Source organism: Muscardinus avellanarius, assembly GCF_963383645.1.
Source record: "Muscardinus avellanarius genome assembly, chromosome: 19".
NCBI classification, from domain to species: Eukaryota; Metazoa; Chordata; class Mammalia; order Rodentia; family Gliridae; genus Muscardinus; species Muscardinus avellanarius.
This window is the reverse complement of record NC_137805.1, coordinates 41294810-41316282: the sequence shown is the minus strand read 5'-3', so window position 1 is coordinate 41316282 and position 21473 is coordinate 41294810. Positions and strand designations below refer to the sequence as shown.

Sequence of the window (21473 nt, the reverse complement as noted above, 5' to 3'; positions counted from 1 at the left end):
CTCCCTCCTGCCACAGGCGGCCTGGCAGAGCCCGGGGCTGCCCAGAAAGAGACAGAGAGAGTCCTCGGGGCTCCTGGGCCTTCCCCAGCCTTCCCCTCACTTCCCCTGCCCTTCACCAGGGTTTCAAGCTGGTCGGCAGCCTTACTGCACCCTCCTTCTGCGGTCCTTCTGGGGGAGCCCCTATTCTTCCTCCCAGCTGGGGTTAGGTGGGGCCAGGCCTTCCTGACCCTGGGCCACCTGCCGGTGACCCAGCCCCGCTGGGCCTGGGCTGTGCAGAGAGCAGACTTGCTGGGATCCCTCCACAGTCACACTGTTGCTTTTGTGTGTGCTACTTGGGGATTGAACCCAGGGGCATTCAGTCCCCAAGCTACCCCTCTAGCTCTTTTATTTTTTATTTTTTTACTTTTTGAAACAGGATCTTGTTAAATTGCTGATAGTATCACCAAGTCGCTGAGGCTGTCCTCAAGCCTTCGATCCTCCTGCCTCAACCTCCTAAGTGTTGAAATTACAGGTGTGTGCCACCACGCCCAGCTTAATGCCCAGCATTACTGATGCTGTAACTGAGGCCTCTGGTTCCGTCTGACCTCCCCTTCCCACTTCTTATTTACTCGCTGCTGCTCCGTTCAGCACCGGCCACCCGCCTCCTGTGTGCCTGCCCCATGCGGGCAGCGCAGTGCCCGGTCCCCAGGTGGCTCCGACACATCTGTGTATCTGCTGTGGGCAGCGACAGGGGAACTAACAGGCCCTCCTGGGCCACCAAGGAGGATTCCCCACCAGGCCTGAGGAGGCAGGGTACCAGCAGAGCTGGGGTTCCAGAGCTGTGTGCTGGCCGTGCCCCATGTGGATATTTTAAGTGGCCAGAAGGGGCCGTAGATGGGGCTGGGCAGGGCTGAGCCTGCAGGCCCTGGGTACCAGCCTGGGAGCCTCTCCTGGAGCCTGAGGACTAGTACAGGAAGTTCTGAAGCCCCAGGCGGCCTGAGCAGGGCACTGCTCTCTGGCCACTGGGGCTGGTGCACGTGTGCCGAGGGCAGCACAGTTTCCTGGGCATTTACCATGTGCCCGGTACTGTTCTAGCTTTGAGACAGAATGGGAGTCCTGTTCACAAGCCCGCAAAGCTGCCAGGTGGCTGAGCCCATCCCTCCGGCTTCCTGCAGGACGAGGCCTCACACCAGCAATAGGGAGATTAGAAGGGCAGGGGGGGCTGTGCAGAGGCAGAAAGGAGGTTTGGGGCTGGACCAGAGGGTCGGGGATGGGGAATCTCCACAGAGATGAAGGGAGCCAGGGCCCGGCTGCAGCTGATTGGGCAGACAAGCTCCTCGGGCTGTAGGAGCCCCGAGGCCTCTGGGAGGGGGAGGGGCTGGAGCAAATGGGGCGGCAGAGGGAGTGAAATGCAGATGTTGCCTCTGCTGCATAATCTGCCCAGGCAACAGCAGCATCCTTAAAGATCTTCCCAAGGTGTGGAGATTTGGGTGGGAGAAGGGAGACATGTATTGAACACCTACTATGTGCCAGGCATGAGGCATAGACTGCCTTGTGTCATTCTCTCCTCAGCCTTCTCATCATCCCCTTTTACAGATAAAGAAGCGGAGGCTCTGAGAGGCCGAGACCTCACCCAGGCCACACAGCCAGTGGGAGGGGGAGTGGATGGAGCTCCGGCTTCAGGCTGAGTCGTCGCTGCCTGAGCCAACTGACTGGGAGGTTGGGAGGCCGGCCAGGCCTGGGAGGTTGGGGGGCTGGCCGGGCCTGGGAGGTTGGGAGGCCAGCCGGGCCTGGGAGGTTGGGAGGCCGGGCCTGGGAGGTTGGGAGGCCAGCCAGGCCTGGGAGGTTGCGGGGCTGGCCGGGCCTGGGAGGTTGGGAGGCCAGCCGGGCCTGGGAGGTTGGGGGGCCGGCCAGGCCTGGGAGGTTGGGGGGCCGGCCGGGCCTGGGAGGTTGGGAGGCCGGCCGGGCCTGGGAGGTTGGGGGGCCGGCCGGGCCTGGGAGGTTGGGAGGCCGGCCGGGCCTGGGAGGTTGGGGGGCCGGCCGGGCCTGGGAGGTTGGGGGGCCGGCCGGGCCTGGGAGGTTGGGGGGCCGGCCGGGCCTGGGAGGTTGGGGGGCCGGCCGGGCCTGGGAGGTTGGGGGGCCGGCCGGGCCTGGGAGGTTGGGGGGCCGGCCGGGCCTGGGAGGTTGGGGGGCCGGCCGGGCCTGGGAGGTTGGGGGGCCGGCCGGGCCTGGGAGGTTGCGGGGCCGGCCGGGCCTGGGAGGTTGGGGGGCCGGCCGGGCCTGGGAGGTTGGGGGGCCGGCCGGGCCTGGGAGGTTGCGGGGCCGGCCGGGCCTGGGAGGTTGAGAGGCCGGCCGGGCCTGGGAGGTTGGGAGGCTGGCCTGGCCCTGGCATTGCAGAGCCAGGTCCTCTCCTGCCTTGGTCAGAAGCCAAAGCCCAGACTCAGTCCAGGCCACGGCATGGATCCAGCCTGGGGTTAATGGATACACCGCTCCCCCAATTAAAAGCAGAAAGAAAGATGCTACATTCAATCAAGCCCCTGTCTCCTCCTGCAGAATCCTAATTTGTGGACACTGGTTTTAATTATCTTTGTGGAGGGAAGGCCCAGCCGGCCTGAGCCCCGGGTCTGGAGAGCACAAAACCTCCTTCTCCCAGATCTGTAATTATACCGGGCCCCTGGGGATGGCTGTGGAAGGCGCCTGAGCCTGAGCCTGAGCCTGAGCCGGGAGGGGTTTGGAAAAGGGTGGGGAGTTCGAGGACGGAGGGAACCAAGGAAGATAGAAGGGTTTTGTGTCCAGGCTTAACCTTGGTGCTGAAGTGGAGGTGGGGGTCCGGGCGGCTGGAGGGAAGGAGAGGATAAGGAGCCCCATGAGGACGGTCTAGAAGTTGCTGCCACTGTAGAGTCCTCGAGAACTGAGTTCAGTCTAACCACTGATTTGCTCTGTGGCACTGGGCAAGTCACTTACCCTCTCTGTGCTTGGCTTCCCCATTTGAAAATGGGGATAACTCAGTGAGACCCTGTTTGAAAATAAAGAATAAAAAATAGGGCTGGGGGGGTAGAGCTCGGAGGTAGAACGCTCCTGGGTTCCATCCCCAGTACTGAAAAAAAAAAAAAAGAGCCGGGCGTGGTGGCGCACGCTTGTAATCCCCGCGCTTGGGAGGCAGAGACAGGAGGATCGCGCAGGTTCGAAGCCAGCCGCGCGCGCTGGTTTAGGAGACCCTGTTTCCAAAATGAAAATGTAAAAAATAGGTCTGGGAGTGTAGCCCGGAGGTAGAAGGGCTTCCAGGAACCCCAGTACCACCAAAAAAAAAAAAAAAAACAAGAAAAGAAAATGGGGATGCCAAGGACCACACGGCGAGAGAGCCTATGCCAAGGGCTGGCACTGCAAAGCACGTCGTATTTCTTTATTTCTTTTTGTGTGTGTGGGTCTGGGGGTGGAACCCAGGGGCATTTGGCCTCCGGGCTACACCCCCTGCCCTATTTTTTATTTTTTATTTTGAAACCGGGTCTCACTGAGTTACAGAGGGCCTCACTAGGTAGCTGAGGCTGTCCGCGAACCACGATCCTCAGGTCTCAGCCTCCCGAATGCTGGGATTACAGGCGTGCGCCCCCACGCCCGGCTGTATTTATTTCTTTGAGGTTATCATTACTCCTGCATCACCACCACCCACATCTGTAGGGCTCGCCTCCTGGGTCCCGGCGCTGCTGCGGCGTCCTTAGAGTTAGGGAGGAGGAGGGGAAGCAGGTCTTGCCGATTAAAGCTCCCCTCTTTCTGTGGATTTGAGAGGGACTGAGCTCCCGTCTCTGGAGGTGTGCAAGTGACGTGCGGAAGGGTGAGGCCTGGCGGCTCAACTTTACCTGGGTATTCAGACCAAAGCCTGCCGAGGCTGACGGGCCCTCGGATCTGGGTCACTTAGGTTCAACATGCGGCTCTGCGTGGATCTGGGGCGAGTCAGGTCACTCTGGAACCTCGCCTTCTTCATCTGTCAAACGGGAGCAGATTAGAGAGAATTTGAGACAATGTCAGCATAGTGCTGGGCATGCAGTAGGTGCCCAATAAATGGAATGTTTTTTTGTTTTCTTTTGTGGTACTGGGATGGAACCCAGGGGCATTCTATCTTGGAGCTACACCTCCAGCCCTATTTTTTATTCTTTAGTTTGAAACAGGGTCTCACTGAGTTTCAAAGAACCTCACTAAGTAGCTGAGGATGGCCATGAACCGCGATCCTCCTGTCTTAGCCTCCCGCCTGCTGGGATCACAAGCGTGTGCCACCACGCCTGGCTTGGAATGATTTTTTTTAAAAACAACAAGCCCTGTGGTCTCTCCCCGTGAGTGACATATGTCGCCACTCATGCCTGGCACACTCCTCGTCTTTTCTCTATTTTTTATTTTTAATTTTTGGGTTCTGGGGTTTGAACCCCAAAAGCACTCTACCTCCAAGCTATACTCCCAGCCCCTCTTATTATTTTATTTTGAAACAGGGCTGAGCTAAGTTGCTGAGGCCACCCTCAAGCCTGCAACTCTCTTGTCTCAGCCTCCTAAGTACTGGATCACAGGTGTGTAGCACCCCAGTACTGGATCACAGGTGTGTAGCACCCCAGCTCGGCCTCGCCCCCTCCCCTGGGAAGCCTTTCCAGGTTCCCCCCTCCCCAAGCGGAAGAGCCCGCTCCCTTCCCCATGCCCAAGGCAATGCCCTTCTCCGAGATCACCTTCTCCTCGGAGCTGACAGGCACCTCTCAGACTTTAGGATTCAGCGGTGCACGGTGCTCAGGAGGGGTGGGGGCTTCTTCTAGGTCACACTGCAAGTCTGTGGCCGAGACAGGCTCAGTCCCCAGGCCCCATCATCCCTGGTCCTCCATCCCTGGATCCTGCACGCAGGCTCCTCCCTAGGGCTGCTTGGGGCAGGGCCAGGTCAGGCCTGAGAGTACCTGGGAAGGAGTGACTCAGGAGCCGCAGGCAGGGGGTCAGGTCCCCGCTCTGTCTGCAGGGCCAGGGCTGCGCCATCCACCGCCGAGCCAGACAGGGCCAGGGAGGGCCTGAGGCTGGGCCGTCTGCTCGCCCACCAAGCACGGAGCGTGACAAGTCCAAACAGCAAGGTGCCCCAGGCGCGCACAGTACACGCCGAGCCCCATGAGGGGCTCAGCGAGGATGTAAAATGTCTCATTAGTACTTTTATTACATGTTGAAATAATAATTTTTGATACCTTGGGTTAAATAAAATACATTATTAAAAATTAATTCCACCTCTTTTTTTTACTTTTTTTTTTCATTGTGGCTACTAGAACATGGAATGTTCCACGTGTCTCACGTGTAACGCCGTCTCCGGGCAGTGCTGCCCAGCGGCATTCCTGGGGTTCTAGAGGAGAGGCGCTGTGTGCTGGGTTCTGCCCACGTCTGGCTGCGGGGCTCACGTCTGTTTCGCGGGGAGAGGGCTTGGCAAGGACTCGGAGCTCAGGCTCCGTCCTCACTACCCACTGGCGGCTGCCGGACCCTGGAGTAGACACTGTCCTCTTTGACCTTTGCTTTCTGCTTAGAAACGTTAACTATCGAGCCAGACATGGGGGCGTATGCCTCCTGTAATCCCAGTACTGGAAAGGCTGAGACAGGAGGTTCATGGGTTTGAGGCCAGCCTTGGCAACTTAGTGAGATGCTGTTTCACAATTAAAAAGTGCTGGGGCTGTAGTGCAGGGGTAGAATGCCCCTGGGTTTAATCCCAGTAACCACCTCCCCCCCCCAACAAAAGAACTAGTGGGTCTGGGTCAGGGGTTTTGGTCCCTTGGGGGCCTCTGAGCAGGAGAGGCTGAGCCATGGTGGCAGAGCTTCTCCCCAGACCCCTCCAGCAGAGCCTCCACCCAAGGGCTGTTGTCTCTGCCCTTCCCTTCCTCCCAAGAGACCCAAGCCAATGATTTCCCATCCTCCTGTCTCCCAGGCTGGTCCCCTGACTCTCCCATCTCTGGGAGGAGAAGTCCAAGGCTGAGCCTCAGGCCGGGGCTTGCGGCTGTCTCTGCCCTCCCTGCCAGGACCTGCAGTCCTGGGTTGAACATGCCCCTCAGAGATCTGGGCCCCTTCCCACTGTGGGAGGGGAAATGGCCGACACTTTCTGACTTCTGTAGCTTAGACAGTGGTACTCGGGGTAGGCCCCAGCCACGTTCCTCCCACTCTCCTTTTTTTTTGGGGGGGGTACTAGAGATTGAACCAGGGGCTTTCTGCCTCTGAGCTACACCCCCAGCCCTATTTTTAAAATTTTTAAAATTTTTAAACAGGGTGTTGCTATGTTGCTGAGACTGACCTCAGACCTGCAACCCTGTCTCAGTCTCCCCAGGACTTGGATTACAGGTGTGTGCCACCACGCCCAGCTCCTCCCACTCTCTTTGCCAGCCAGGGCACTTCAGATCCAACAAGGGGGACTTGTGACTCTCCTTCCCCCGTGTGCAGAGCCCCCTGGTACTGGGGAGAGGCGTGATCAAGACTGTCTGTCCCAGGGAGAGGGGCCACTGCTCCCTCCGGGCCTCCTGGTGGCCAGGCGCTCCGTGGCCCCCTTGAACTGTGCTCTAGTTCACAGGTGGGCCTCAGGGACTCCGGAGAGGCCTGGCCGGGGACGCGCAGGGTGGGGCCACCGCCGCTGCCAGCCCGGTCTGCTCACTAGTCTGTTCATTCACAAGTATGTACTGAATGTCTACAACGAGCCATGCACGCTTGGCGGTCAATCGGTGGGCAAGACAGATGCAGGTGCTGCCTGAGGCTAGGGAGCACAGGTAATACAGAAATAAAATCAGCACGTTAAACTTGTAGAATACAGCAGCCATCATCTGTAAGCGCCTATTTACACTTAAGATTTTTGTTTGTTTTGTTTTGTTTTTGTGGTACTGGGGATTGATCTCAAGGGCATTTTACCTACAAGCTACACGCCCAGCCCCTTTTATGTTTTGTTTTGAAACAGGTCATGCTAGGTCGCTGAGAGTCTCATAGGTTGCTAGGCTGTCCTCGAACCTGTGATCCTCCTGTCTTAGCCTCCCAAGTACTGAGATTATAGTCCTGCGTCGTCAGCACACCCAGCTTACATTTGAGTTCAAATGATTGAAATTAAATAAAATTTAAAATTCAGGTCCCTCGTCACACCGGCCACAGATCACATGCTCAGGAGACATAGACACATGGCGCCGGTGGCCACTGGGTCAGCTCGGCTGCAGAACACTTGCCTCGTTGGCCGGCACTGATCAGGTCGGAAGCGCAGGGCGAGCTGAAGATTTGGGTCGGAGCAAGGGATGCACTTGACCACGGTGGTCAGGGAGGGCCTCATGGCGGAGGAGATGCCTGAGCAGAGCTTAGAGCGGAGGGAGGAAGGAGCCATGTGGGAATCTGGGGCGTGCTCAGCAAGTGCAAAAGCCCTGAGGTAGAGTATCCGCTGGATGCTCAAGGAATATCAAGGAGGCCATGGGTGGGGTAGAGGGCGGGCGAGCCCAGCGCAGGGGCCTCACAGGCATTGTAAGGACTTCAGCTTCGATCCCGGCCAGAAGACACCACGAGACAGGTGTGAGTAGAGAAGGACAGGGGCTGCTATGTTCTGCCAAAACGCCTCTTGCTGCTGGGTTGAAATAGGTTGTCTGGGAGGGAGAGCCAAGGCTGGATGGAGGCCCTGGGGGAGGCTACAGTGAGCCAGAGGAGGGAGGGCCAGGCCTGTAGATCTTCTGGGGCAGAAGCCTCAGGGTCCCTGAGGGGACGAGGAGGGGAGCCACGGACGACTCACTCGAGGCCTGAGCACCGGAGGAGCGGCCGGGCTGTGGTGGGGAGGGCAGTGTCTGAGGTGCTGGGGGTGGTACCCAGGCCTCCCCGCGCCAGGCAGGCTGCACTCCTGAGCCACACCAGGAGCCCTGCCCTGTCTCCTCCTGTGGGCAGCCCAGCCTTCAGGCCTCCTGCGAAGCCTGCCAGCCCTGGCTCGCCTTCAGTAAGTCAAGCGAGACCCAGCCTTCTGAAGCAGGCTTCGTCTACCTAATGGTAGCCCGAGACTTCCAGACCCCAGAGGACTGGTGCCTGCAGAAACCTGGGGGTCAAGGGGGCCGGGCTTTCTCTTCACCCCAAAACTCATTGCTCAGATAAAGCTCCACATGGAACCCCATGTGTGGAGCGGAAAAGAAGCTTCCAGAGCCAGACATGGTGGCCCACGCTTGTAATCCCAGCATTGGGGAGGTTGAGACAGAATTGCAGTTCAAAGACAGCTCAACTACCTAGGCCCTTTGCAACTCAGTGAGACCCTGTTTTAAACTAAAGAATGAAAAATAGGGCTGGGAGTGTAGCTTGGCGGTAGAATGCCCCTGGGTTCCATCCTCAGTAACACACACACACACACACAAAAAAAAAAAAAAAAAAAAAAAAAAGAAGAAGAAGCTTCCAGATACAGGCATTTGTCAGTCTAAGCCACCCAAAGCCGCCATTGTCCTGTTCTTCTTTCTTGGAAGAAAAAGGGACAGGAGGCCCTCTGGGTGGGGAGTCTGGAGTCCTCAGACCCACCCCTCTGGGTTGGTGTCTGGGGCTGTAGCCACTGGATAGAGGGTTAACAGACATCACACTCCCTGGGTGACCTGCCCGCTGCCAGGCATCTTCTCAAGACAAGATAATCTCTCCTGAGAAGAGGAAAGAATTTTAATTGCATGTCAAGACAATATTTGTTTGGGGAGACAAGAGACAGGACATCGTAGGAGGGACGCTGGGTCGTGGGAAGGGGATTTGCTTCCCCCTTACCTGGCAGCATTGGGGGGCAGATCTGCTGAGTCAGGGGGACCCCTGCCCTGGGCACACAGGGGCTCCCATCACACCCTGGGCACCCCAAGGGGATGGAGGAGGCTCCCCTTCAACACCAGGGCAGCTGCTCTGCTCCGGGGGGGGGGCCATGTGTTGGGAGACCTGGGGCCCAGGGGCGGCCTGGAGCACAGGGGACCCTAGAAAGGCCTGAGGAGCAGCCAGGACAAAAGCGAGGCCGGAAGCCAGGCAGGTTCGGAGGACAGAGGGCCCTGGTGGCCCCTGGCAGGGCCCTGGGTGCAGGGGAGGCCACGGGAGGGATGCGAGCGGGGGAGAGGCCAGGTTGGATTTGGTTTTCACCAAGGAGGTCCTGGCTGCCACACTCGGCAAGGCGTGACCCCTGTAAGCAGCTGGGTGCGCACAGGCCCAGCAGAGGGCGTGGTGTTCGGGCCCAAGGGCACCCACCCAGCCAGGCCCGATCCTGCTCCCTCCGCCCTCCGGGCAGCCCCTGCCCCGGGCTCTGGCTCCTGAGCCCACCTCTCCTCCCGTTTCCTGCACAGCCCTGTTCACAGAGACGCCCCACGACATGACCGCGCGGACGGGCGAGGACGTGGAGATGGCCTGCTCCTTCCGCGGCAGCGGCTCCCCCTCCTACTCGCTGGAGATCCAGTGGTGGTACGTGCGGAGCCACAGGGACTGGGCTGACAAGCAGGCCTGGGCCTCCAACCAGGTAACGCCCTGGGGGCCGTCCCGGGGTGGGGTGTCTCTCTGCCCCTCCCTCCTTCCCCCTGGGGTGGGGCGGGTGATGCCCAAAGGAGAGGATGGTTTTAGGAGGGCAGGGGACCATGCTAGGCTGAGCACCTGAGATGGCCACAGCAAGAAGGGCCTCCCCTCAGTGTACAGGTGGGGAAACTGAGGCTAGAGCAACAGGAGCTGGCTCTAGGGTATGGGGCAGAGACCTCACATCTCCAGGACGAAGGGGCACTGGTTTTATCCAGGGCTTTGCGGAAGAGGGACGGCGTTGTCAGACCATTCCTAAGTCCACTCTGCAGCTCGCAGGCGGTCAGCAGCGGTCGCTGCACACACCCCCTCTCTGCACACGCAGGAGCGTGTGTGCACACCCTGCTGGGGCAGGTGCTGGGTGCCTGCCTGTCCCTGCCGCACCACGCCTGCCACCAGCCCCCTGCCAAAGGCCAACTCCTATGACCACCTCAGGGTTTTCTCTGGGCAGCGGGGTGGGGGACACCAACCCCAGCCCCACGCTCTCGGGCACGATAGCTGGCCAGTGCTCCACCGTCCCCCGCGATGCTCAAGGCAGGGGTGTAGCTCCGGCCGCTGGAGCATGGCCAGCTGGGTCATCGGCATCCCCTCGGGTTGATAAAAGAGCCTCCGGCTTATACACAAGGGCGTAGGAAACTTGCTCCTGGGGTGCCAAGTCCCCAACCTGCCAGCCTGCCGCACTGTCTCAGAAGACTCCAGCGGCCACAGCACACCTGTTTTGGTAAAGGGGCGGCCGCGTCTGCGGGGAAACCCTGGCTCGGCTTGCAGGGAGCGCGCAGGGAAAGTCTCCAACCAACATCTGCTCCAAGTGCGTGAACACCTGCAAGTACCACGGCATCACAGACAGACACAGCCTGCTGACACCTTCGCACCCTTTACACCCAGACACCCTGTGACTCTAAACGCGCGGTCAGTTTGACACGCACCTCCTTTATCGTCCTTGCCCCCAAGTGTCCACAGAGCTGAGGGACCCCAGCTCCAGACCCAGTGGTCCCCAGAATCTTCTGCTACAGGTGGAACCTATCCTTTTAAATTTATATATATATATATATATATATATATATATATTTTTTTTTTTTTTTTTTTTTTACTAACATGTGCTCCTTGTACGTATTAATGAGGTCCCGTGTGCTATTTGCAGTCTGCACACGGCGCGCACAGATCAAGTCGTCTCTTTAGCACCTCCCAACTATTCTCAGCATCCGGGAAGACCAAGTGTCTCCCGCACCCAGCACCCAGCACCCAGCACCCACCCACACTAACACCTGTCTCTGCTCTCTCCGCCCCTCCCCCCAACAGCTAAAGTCATCTCAGCAGGAGGACGCAGGGAAGGACGCCACCAAAATAAGTGTGAGTTTTGATAATGACTTCTTCTCCTAAGGGCTCTGAGAGAGGGCTCAGCCGCAACTTAGAAGAATAAAGCTTTGTGGGTCCATTTCAGCAGAGAGGTTGGTCAAGAAGATGGAGGAGAAGGAAAACAGAAGGGGGAAAAATGGCCCTGCTCCATTTCCTATGAGCCAGCAGCGTCGGGCATGGCGGCGCACGCTTGTAACCCCAGTACTTGGGAGGCTGAGACAGGAGGATTGCAGGTTTGAGGGCAGAAAGCCTCAGCTACTTAGGCCCGCCACAACTTAGTGAGATTCTGTTTCAAAATAAAGAAAAGAAAAAACCGAGTTGAGGGTGTAGTTCAGAGGTAGAATGCCTGAGTTCAATCCCTAGTACCTCAGAGAAAAAAAAAAACAACACAGAAATTTTTCAAGTTCATTGAATGACAGGAGTGGAGGTGCGGAAGCCGAGCACGCCTCCTCACTTCACACTGTCAGAGCAGCTTTTTTTTTTTTCCTTCTTGGCCCATGGTGACTGACAGCTCGAGCATCCCTCGGCCCCTGTGCCCTGGGTCCCTTGGGTGATCTGGCTCAGGGACTCTCAGACTGGCCAGGCCTTCTTATGCCTTGACTTGCATTTCTGTAGCCACATTCTGTGCGCAGGGCTGAGCATTCACCCTCTTGACAGGTGGGGCCGTCCGTGAGGTCAGGATTTGCAGAGGTCGCCCCAAGAGTGACTGGAGTTGCTGAGCCCCTGTCCCGGGCTAGCTGGAGCTGGGTGAGGCCGGCGGCCTCGATAAGCTCAGGGATGAGGGGTTTTGTGGAGGCGAGGCCAACGCCGGGCCTGGGAGAGGCAGACAGGACTGAGAAAGGAGGCACAGGCGGAGAGAAGCTGGGCGCCGTGGCTGTAGCCCAGGTCCTAGGGAGGCTGGGGCAGGAGGATCGCACGCTAAGGCCCTGGCTTCAATCCTAGGTTTGGGTGGGCGAGGGGTGGGGTGGGAAAAGACACCAAGGAGAAGGGCCTGGGGCCGCGTGGCCATGGGCCGGGCTGGACGGCCTGGGGCCGAGGCCAGCCGCAGGATGCTGGGGGTGTGCACATGTGTGTGAGTGACCTTTCTAAAGTCCATCTTTTCTGCTTGGCTCTCCACAACCTTTCCAGGCCAGGCGGGGAGCTCAGGACCCCGAGTCCAGTTAGACAGATGCAGGAGAAGCTGCGCCCCAGCCAGCGGTCAGGGCAGAGCACAGACACGGGCAGCTTCGTGCCAGGCATTGGGGTGGGAGTGTGGAGGCAGAGAGGCCAGGGGGGAGGCTGCAGCCACGCAGGCAAGAGGCTGGCCAAGAACGAGGCCTCCTAAAGGACCAGCAGGGCTCTGTGGCCGGCACGTGGGGGTCTGGAAACGTCTGCGCCTCTAGCTCCAGGCGGCTGACCCGCAGCGCCCTCCCTCCACCCGGCCTCATCAGAGGGCCATCCGGGAGTCTCACGCCCATGTCTCTGGTCTGGACGCCCACCGCCCGGCAGCTCCAGCTCATGCCTGCCAATACACCCGTTCCTGGAAGCCCGCCCGGCTGCAATTTTTGTTTGTGGTTTCAGGAGCGGCTCGGGCAAAGGAGAGACTAACCTAATTGGTTTAGAGGATTCTAATTCGAGGCTGCTGGGCCCCACGTGAGGGAATGCCATGATGCTAATTAGTTAAATAAAATAAATGTTCTCAATGCGAGCTTGAAATCGCCCCCGCCCCGCCCCCTGCGACTCCGGCACCAGCTGGGACTTCAGGGGTCCGCATAGGAAGCCACAGACCCAGGCCCTCCCACGGACAGCGCCGCCAAAACACGGCCCTTCAATCCTTCAACGCGAGGCCGAGCAGAGGCGCCTGCGTTCCTGCGGCCTGAGAAGGCTCACACCTGTGTCCTCAGCCTTCAAGGCTCTGCCCACGCAGGGCTCTGCCATCCGCGTCACCGCGCTCCCCCTCCCCGCCAGCTCCTCGGCCTTCCCGGGGGCCCCCACCTCCGCCTGAGCAGAGGCCGGGCTCAGGCCTCTGCAGGGACTCTTCACTGTCCCCTTCAGAGCTCAGCGCAGGAGGCCCCGCCCCCTGGCTGTAGGCCCCTCCCACTTCCCTGCTGTCTGCACCTCCCCCTGTAATTCTCCCCTTCTCATCCTTGTTGGCTTCACGTCTGTCTCCCCTCTGAATGGCTGAGCAATAGGCCCGGCACATAGTGGGTACCCAATAACTGGGGGGTCCTGGGATTGAACTCAGGGGTGTTCTACCTCCCAGCTATATCCCCAGCCCTATTTTATTGTTTATTTTGAAATAGGGTCCCACTGAGTTGCTGAGAGTCTCACTAAGTTGCTGAGGCTGGTCTTGAACTGGGATCCTTCCGACTCAGCCTCCCAAGTACTGGGATTACAGATGTGTGCCACCCCCAGCCCCACCCCTGCCTGATAAATACTACTGCTGTATCTCACACACACAGACACAGGTCAAGACGTCTGTGAACATCTTTGTACATGGGCATGACGCCATGACATAACGTGTATCCCAGGCCTGCACATGTGTGTTCACAGGGGATGAAATAAGAGCTCACGCGGGGCCCCGGGACCTGGAGACCCAGGCCCTGTACGCACAGAGGACAACGGAGCCAGACAGGGATCCAGGCCTGATGCTCCCATGTTTTCTGAAAAGACCAATTTTGATGGGCTCTCTCCTGACTTTTAACTATCAGGACATAATTTGATGTTGCGGAAAATGCTACGCAAGCCGGGCGTGGTGGCGCACGCTTATAATCCCAGCATTCGGGAGGCTGAGACTGGAGGATCATGGTTTGAGGCCAGCCTCGGCTACTTGGTGAGGCCCTTTGCAACTCAGTGAGACCCTGTTTCAGAATAAAGACTAAAAAATAGGGCTAGGGTGTAGCTCGGAAGTAGAATGCCACTGGGTTCCACCCCCAGTACCACACACACACACACATACAGGCCGGGCCACGATGGAGGTGTGGGGTGTCCAGTTCTGGGGGAGGAAGTGCATAAGCTTTGAGGAGTTCGGTTGGGTTAGAGCTTCCCAACCTATTGGGATTCTATGCAATACTGCACACCTGTCGTCCCAGGGACTCCGGCGGCTGAGGTAGGAGGATTACAAGTTGGAGGCCAGCCTGGGTAACTTAGCAAGGCCTTGTCTCAAAATAAAATTTTAAAAGGGCTGGAGATGTAGTGCAGTGGTAGAGCCCTTAGCCAGCATGTGTGAGGCCCTGGGTTCAATCCCTTGTACCACGAAAGAAAAAGAAAAAAAGAAAAAAGATGGGTCTGCTGGCCTGCCATATAGGACCGGGGACCAGAGTCCGTGGTACTCAGTACTGACAGCTGGGATCAGAAGGACGGGGCGGGGTCAGCGCCCAGGGTCCCACAGCCGAGTCCCGCTTCCTGCTCGGACACCGCCCTGCAGCTCCATTTCCCAAGTTGCCTGTTGCCGGAGGCAGAGGAGGAAACACTGTGGCACCTGTAAAGTGCCGTGATTTGCCTGTGTGAATGGCAGTGGTTGTTTACAAGGGTGGAAACTTTTTTAACATGAATCTGTGACTCGGAAGACTTTCTTTCAGCGAGAAGCGGGCAAGGGAGTGGAAAGAGCTCAGATTCTCCTAGTGAGACCATCTATATGGAAGGACAGGCATCTGCAATAAAATAATAATAATCCAGTAATAATAAAGCAGCTGACGTTATCGCGTGCTTGCCATATGTCAGGGACCGTCATGAGCACTCTCCATGAATGATCTCATTTAACTTGGGCCTGGGGAGCGACCCCTGGCCCCGCAAGCTCTCCCCTGGTAGCCCCCATATGCTGAGGATTCAGCAGGCAGGAAGGGCCTCATCTGGTGGCTCAGACAGACACTTCTGCCTACCGGCCACTGTCAAGTTCTGGGAGTTTTCCTCTGTACTAATTAAAATCCTTTGTACTAGAGTTGAAATGAATTTCCCTTTAACCAGTTTTGCAAGTAGGGGTGATCCCCAGCTTCCTAATTTTAAGAAATTCTTAAGCCAGGTGTGGTGGTATAGGCCTGTGATCTCAGTGCTTGGGAGGCTGAGACAGGAGGACCACAGGTTCCAGGCCAGCCTCAGCAATGTAGCAAGGCCCTCAGCAACCTAGTGAGACTGTTTCAGAATAAATAAAGGGGCTGGGGGTGTAGCTCAGAGGTAGAACGCCCCTGGGCTCAGTCTAGGAAGGAAGGGGGTGAGGGACGGAGGGAGTCTCCCCTTCAGCTCCCCAGGGGGTCTCATGGTGGGGGGTGGCACCTTAAGGGTAAGCAGAAGGCACCCCGAGAGGCCCCAGTCCCTGCTCTCCGGGTCCTTCTAGGCCTCCATGGAGACAGGTGGTGACCTAGGTGATGAGGAGAGGGGCGCTGAGAGCCAGAGGGCCGGGTAGCACAGTGGATGGGCGTGGACCCAGATGTGAGAAGCCAGCTGTGGAGGCTGGGTCGGGAGCCGAGCGAGGGGCCGGCGATGTTCAGGAGGAAGACTGATGGCCTGAAGGAATGGGTCGTGCCAGAGCATGGAAGGAAAACAGGGGCCAGGAGTTGGCAGGGCTTGGCCTGGATGGTCTGAGGCCTTCAGGGGCCTGGGTTTGGGGGACCCTGTGAATTGGGTTCTGAATAAGCCGGGCGGAGCGGAAGGAGGCTCTGAGCAGGGCCACTGCCTCCACCAGAGGCCACTGCTCGCAGGGTGGCCTCAGGCAGGCTCCGCCACGCCCTTCCTGGCAGGGTGGGAGGGACGGGTGTCCCTGTCATTCCTGGAAGGGCCTGGCCAGGGAGCATGTGGGGGTAGGCTGGGCTGGGCCTGCGAGGCCTCAGCCTCGTCTCTTTCAGCGCAATTAGGTGCTTAATTGCACCGCGAAGGCCTGTCGATGCTGCCCAGGTGCTAGTGATTTACAGCCGGGCCTTGGCCGGGCGTCCAGTCGCTCAGAGCCAACGGGTTTCCGCACAGTGAGTGAATGATGAGACCCAACAGGCTGCTCCCAACACCCCCAGAGCTGAAAAGGAACGAAGGGTCCCTCCAGTGAGCGAGGCTGGGCCTGGGCTCCCCCAAGCAGCCTGGTGTTCGGGAGGAGGGAGCAGGGGGAAGACGACCGGCCCTACAGCTTCTGTGCAGAGGAGGCGTCCAGTCCCAGAGTTCGGCCTGTCCCCCCGGTGGCCCTGGGAAAGGCACTTGGCGCTCTCCGATGCTTTCCTGGCCCACACCGCGGTGTCCTCCCGGGGCCCCGCCGTGGGGTGACAGCGAGGTTTAAGTAAGATCCTGAGGCTTTGGTGCACGCAGCGCCTCGCAGTGCGCAAGCACCCCGCGGGCTTCAGCCCAGCACCGCCTCAGGGCCGGGACTGTTTTCAACCTTTGGTTCTGCAGAATGTGCGGAGGTCAGGGCTGGAGGCCCAGCCGGTGGTCTGCCTTCTGCAGGGACGGTCAGCCATGGCTGGGTCAGGCTGGTTCACAGCCAGCACGGAGCGGCCCCCTCTGGATGTTTGTTGAATGAATGCGTGAATGTAATCCAAGGAGACCCAGGCCAGGGCTGGGGGTTTGTCCGGGTCAGGGCCCAGGCCCCAGGGCGTCCCCCCTCCTCCGGGGCTTGCTGGGGAGGCCTCCTCGAGGCTCCGCCTCCAGAGGGGGGGGCGTGGGCGGAGGCTCCCTCCCCAGGAGCTGCTGCTCCCAGAGCTTTGCATTATTACTCCATTAGCGCCTTGTAGGGTTGACAAATGAAGGATAATTAATATCCGTGAGGGAAGCAGATGTTGAGGTAATTCGCTCCCGCTGCGCCAGCATCTCCTAGCGCGCCGAGAGCCCGGCAGGACCCGGCTCCTCTGTGCCCTTGGCCGGGAGAGAGGGGGTGGGTGGCCGGCGGGCTCCAGCTGGGCCTGGCACCAGAAAAGGGGCGCCCCCTCCTTGGCCCTCACACCGAGGGGGCGGCTGGAAGGGCACCCCTCCTCGCCACTGGGAAGTTCTGCCCGAGGCCCCCTCGGCGCCTCCTGCTTCATCAGGAGCCCTGTGACCAGCAGGGCGATGCGCTCCCGGCCCCCCCCTGCGTCCCCGCCCCAGGAGCCCCCGCTGTGGCCCTGCCAGCTCTGACCCTCTGTGCATGGGTCACACCGCGTGGCGTGCAGGCCGGGTTCAGTCCTTACTCCTGGCGGTCACCGCTTGCCTCGGTTTCCCCATCTGCAAAGCGGGTTCACTGGTGTGTAGGAGGAGGTGCGGTGAGTGTGCTTATTGGCTGGTGCTGGGATCTATCATGGCCACCCACACGGAGCAAAAACCGCACCCCTGCCCCGCCCCAGGCAGAGAGGGAAACCCAATTCAAACCAGCAGACATGGAAGCGGAAGCGATTCAAACCATGAGGGCTGCTAAGCAGGAAACAGGGTGTGACGGGGATGGGATTCTCCTTGGAAGAGGTGACACTTAGGGATGAATGGGAGTTAAGCCGGTGGAGACAGATGGGGCTCCGCATGCAGGCAGAGACCAGCCTGTGCAAGGGTCCTGAGGTCAGACTTTCTCATAAGAGCCTCCTGGGGAGGTCAGGGCAGATGAGTGAGACCTGAGAAGTCACTTGTGGAGGGCTGGCTGTGTGGCTGGAGGCTTGTGCACCCTGGCCCCTCACTGTGCAGGGACTCCAGGGGTACTCACCTGGGGCCCGGAGCTGGCTTCCCCTCCAGGCTAACCCAGAGGAGAGGGGCCAGTGAGGGTGGGCCAGGCCACAGCCTGAGGCCCCTGGCCTGGACCTGGCTGCCCGAGAGGCAGCAGGTGGGAGGGAGGCCTGGAGCAGCTCACCCTGCGGTGGGGACTGAGCTCTGCTGTTCTGTCTGGGCGGGGCGGGCAGGGGCTTCTTCCAGCTGTAAGAAGAGTCAGGGAAGCCCCTAGACACCGCCCTTTCCAGAGGCTCGCCACTCTCCTCCCCTTTTCCAAAACCTTTTTTTTTTTTTTTTTTCAGTACTGGGGATGGAACCCAATGGCATTCTACCTCCGAGCCCTATTTCTACATCTCCAGCCCTATTTCTTATTCTTTTTTAAAAATTTATTTGATTTTTCTTGCAAGTCTGAGGATGGACCCCAGGGGCATTTGATCTCTGAGCTACACCCCCTGCCCTATTTTTTATTCTTTATTTTGAAACAGGGTCTCACTAAGTTGTGGAGGACCTCATAAGTAGCTGAGGCTGTCCGCGAATCGTGATCCTTCTGTCTCAGCCTCCCGAGTGCTGGGATTACAAGCGTGCGCCATCACGCCCGGCTTTTATTCTTTATTTTGAAACAGGGTCTCAATGAATTGCAAAGGCCCTCACTACGTAGCTGAGGCTGTCCACAAACCGTGATCCTCCTGTCTCAGCCTCCCAAAAGCTGGGATTATAAGCGTGCACCACCACGCCTGGCTTAAAACTTTTATTTTGAGTGGCAGACTCATAGAAAGTTGCACAAACAGATAGCAGCATCCCTGGTACCTTTCACCCAGCATCCTAGCGTTGTATCTAACACAATGGCCCATCTGCCTTTTCTCTTGGCATTGGAAAAAATCCCCAGCAGGGCTCAGACAGGAGGACTGAAGGTTGGAGGCCAGCCTCAGGACCTTAAAGAGGTCAAAACAAAAAATAAAAAGGGCCAGGAGTATACTTGGATGTAGAATGTCCCTCGGTTCAAACCCCCTTCCCCACCCCCAAACCCAGCCAGCTAAAACCAACCAACAAAAAGCCAAAGCCTTAGCCGGGCGTGGTGGTGCACGCATGGGAGGATCAGGTTCGCGGACAGCCTCAGTTGCTAAGTGAGGCCCTCTGCAACTCAGTGAGACGCTGTCAGAATAAAGACTAAAAAATAGGGCTGCGGGTGTAGCTCGGAGATAGAAGGCCCCTGGGTTCCACCTCCACTACCGAAAAAAAAAAAAAAAAAAGCTAGTTTTGCAAAGACCCATATAACAATCACCCTGCTCCACCCGCCGCATCCTGCATCCCCGCGCTCTTTGTACTCAGCCCCCACTGACGGGAAGCCGGCTTTGCGGTGCCCCTCACCCTGCTGCGCTCAGCTCCAGAGAGCCCACGCTGCCGGGAGGCGGTTTCCCTTCTATTTTTAAATTTTTACACACGGAGACTGCGAAACCAGTGGAGAGTATTTTCTGTTTATCTACATAAATGGCATCACACTGTAGGACTCCTGCAGAGCCCTTTCCCTGCCGGTGCCCTGGCGCTCGGCCTCTGTTTTGCCGAGCCTCGCTGTGCCCGGCGCTGTGCCCTGCGGAGCTCTGCCCACCGCTGCCCGGCCTTCCTGCTGCGGGTTCCCCCAAACCCCACTGTTCAGTTATCTGTGCTGGGCATGGACAGGAGAATTGCTGCTGGTTTATTTTTATTTTTTCTACTTGGAAGTTAACCCAAGGGCAGTCTGCCTCTGAAGTACATCCTTAGCCTTTCTTTGTATGTATGTGTGTGTGTATGTATGATCTGATTATTTATTTTGTAGTACTGGGGATTGACCCCAGGGGTCGATAGCTCACCCCAGACCTATTTTAGTTTTATTTTGAAACCGGGTCTCACTAGGTTAATGAAAGTCTCACTGTTTGCTATGAGGCTGTCCTCGAACCTGCGATCCTCCTGTCTCAGCCTCCCGAGTACTGGGACTACAGGCGTGCGCCCTTGTGCCCAGCTGGTTTGTTGCTATTTAGCCTTCCTGCAAACCTTGGGGTGCCCCTGCGGGAGTGTCCTGGGGCCCTGGGCGGGCACTCCTCACCCCCACCTGCCCGCCCTCGGGAGCGGCGGGTCACGGCCTCTCTGTCGCCCCCAGGTGGTCAAGGTGGTGGGCAGCAACATCTCCCACAAGCTCCGGCTGTCCCGGGTGAAGCCCGCGGACGAAGGCACCTACGAGTGCCGGGTCATCGACCTGAGCGACGGCAAGGCCCGGCACCACAAGGTCAAGGCCTACCTGCGGGTGCAGCCGGGAGAGAACTCCGTCCTGCAGCTGCCCGAGGCCCCTCCGGCCGCGCCCGCGCCGCCGCCGCCCAAGCCGGGCAAGGAGCTGCGGAAGCGCTCGGTGGACCCGGAGGCCTGCAGCCTCTAGCCGCTGTGCGAGCGAGCGCGGAGCCGGGACCCGGGACTGCCTGCGGCCGGCCGCGCCCCCGCCCCAGGCCTGCTCAGCATGCACCCCGCCCGCCCCCGCCCGCCTGGCTGGGAGGGGCCGCGCCCCCGGGCTGCCCGCTCAGCTCCGGCGCAGCCCCCGGCCCGCTTTGCTTGCTCGCCCCCAGCCTCGCCTCCCTCCTTCCCGCCGGCCTCCGCTGGGGCCTGCAGGGGTGGACCTCGGTCCCTCTCCGACTGGACTGACTGCTCTGCGCTGCACAGCCACCCCTGGTGAGGATCGGGGGCACAGCTCCCGGAGACCAGGGGGCGCCCCCGCCCCGGGGGCCTCTCCCGTCCAGCTTCGTCGTATCCAGAAATGGCTCTGTCCGCCCTTCCCGGGAGCTGGAAGCCAGGAACCTCTGCCCCAGCACTCAGCAAACCAGGGGAGGCCCTTCCCCCGCCCCAGGCCCCACGCAGAGTTTTGCACCAGCAGGACCCTCCCAGGGTCTTCGAGGCTCCCCCAGGAGCCCCCTCTGCCAGCCCCCACTGTCCCAGCCCCTTCTTGGGGCCCCCAAGTCCACCGAGGGCCTGGGACGGCGCGAGCCAGGGCCTCTACCAATGCCCTCCCACTCCAGACCAGGGACACCCGCTGGTGGTTTGTAAATATTTCTACTGGGCCCACCCCGCCCCCACCCCGGAACTGGCTCAAACCTCTGGCTGCCCCTCAGCGAGGGATGGGGCGGGACAGGGGGGGCTTTGCCTAGAGGTGAGCGGGTAGCCCCGTACACATCCAATCCGTCACTACCAACCAACCTCAATAAAGCGGTTTAAAACAAGCTCTGGGTGGAGTCTTCCTGGGCTTTTGGGGGGGGAAGAGGGAGGTGGGCACAGCCTAGCCAGCCCACGTCCACACTCTGAGGACCCGGCTCAGCGGGGTCCTCACCAGCACGGAAACTGGGGGGCTGCGGAGAGGTGGGAAGAGAAGCCGTTTTTTGCTGGGCTCCAATCCACTTAGCAGGCAGAGAATTATTCTTTGATCCTGAGATAATCACATACAAAGGAGTGCATAAAACATGTTTACACAGCTGGAGTTTTTTTGGTGGCGGCACTGGGGATTGAACCCAGGGGCATTCTACCTCTGAGCTACACCCCAAGCCATGGCTAGGTTGATGAGAGCCTCACTAGATTCCCCAGGCTGTCCTTGAACCTGCGATCCTCCTGTCTCAGCCTCCCAAGTTCTGGGATTACAAGGGTGCGCTACCACGCCTGGTTTATTTTTGTTTTTGAAACAGGGTCCTGCTGGCTTGCTGAAAGTCTTGCAAAATTGCTGAGGCTGGTCTTGAACCTGGAATCCTCCTGTCTCAGCCTCCCAAGTACTGAGATTATAGGCGTGCACCACCAAACCCAGCTATGTTTACACGTTTGTGACAATTTATATAAACCACGTACCTGTGTAGCCACCACCTACCAAACATGTCACCCTAGAACAAACCCCAGCCCCAGCCCTGCGTGTGCCTTTCCAATCACTCCCCTCCTTCTTAAAGGCAACCACAGTGCTGACTTTTAAGGTAATCACCATCTTTTTCTCTTTTTTC

The 21473-nt window shown here is 58.9% G+C and overlaps 1 protein-coding gene across 1 annotated transcript in view; it reads left to right on the top strand.

The window, feature by feature from the left end:
- VSTM2L (V-set and transmembrane domain containing 2 like) overlaps positions 1–19882 on the top strand; it is a gene marked incomplete at both ends in the record, with an annotated part of 36059 nt that extends 16177 nt beyond the window's left edge. The window contains 3 exons of the mRNA XM_080716400.1: positions 9276–9445; positions 10795–10845; positions 19610–19882. Coding sequence (XP_080572526.1) covers positions 9276–9445; positions 10795–10845; positions 19610–19882 — 494 coding nt within the window. The remainder of the gene's footprint in view (positions 1–9275; positions 9446–10794; positions 10846–19609) is intronic.
- Positions 19883–21473: the final 1591 nt, after the last annotated feature.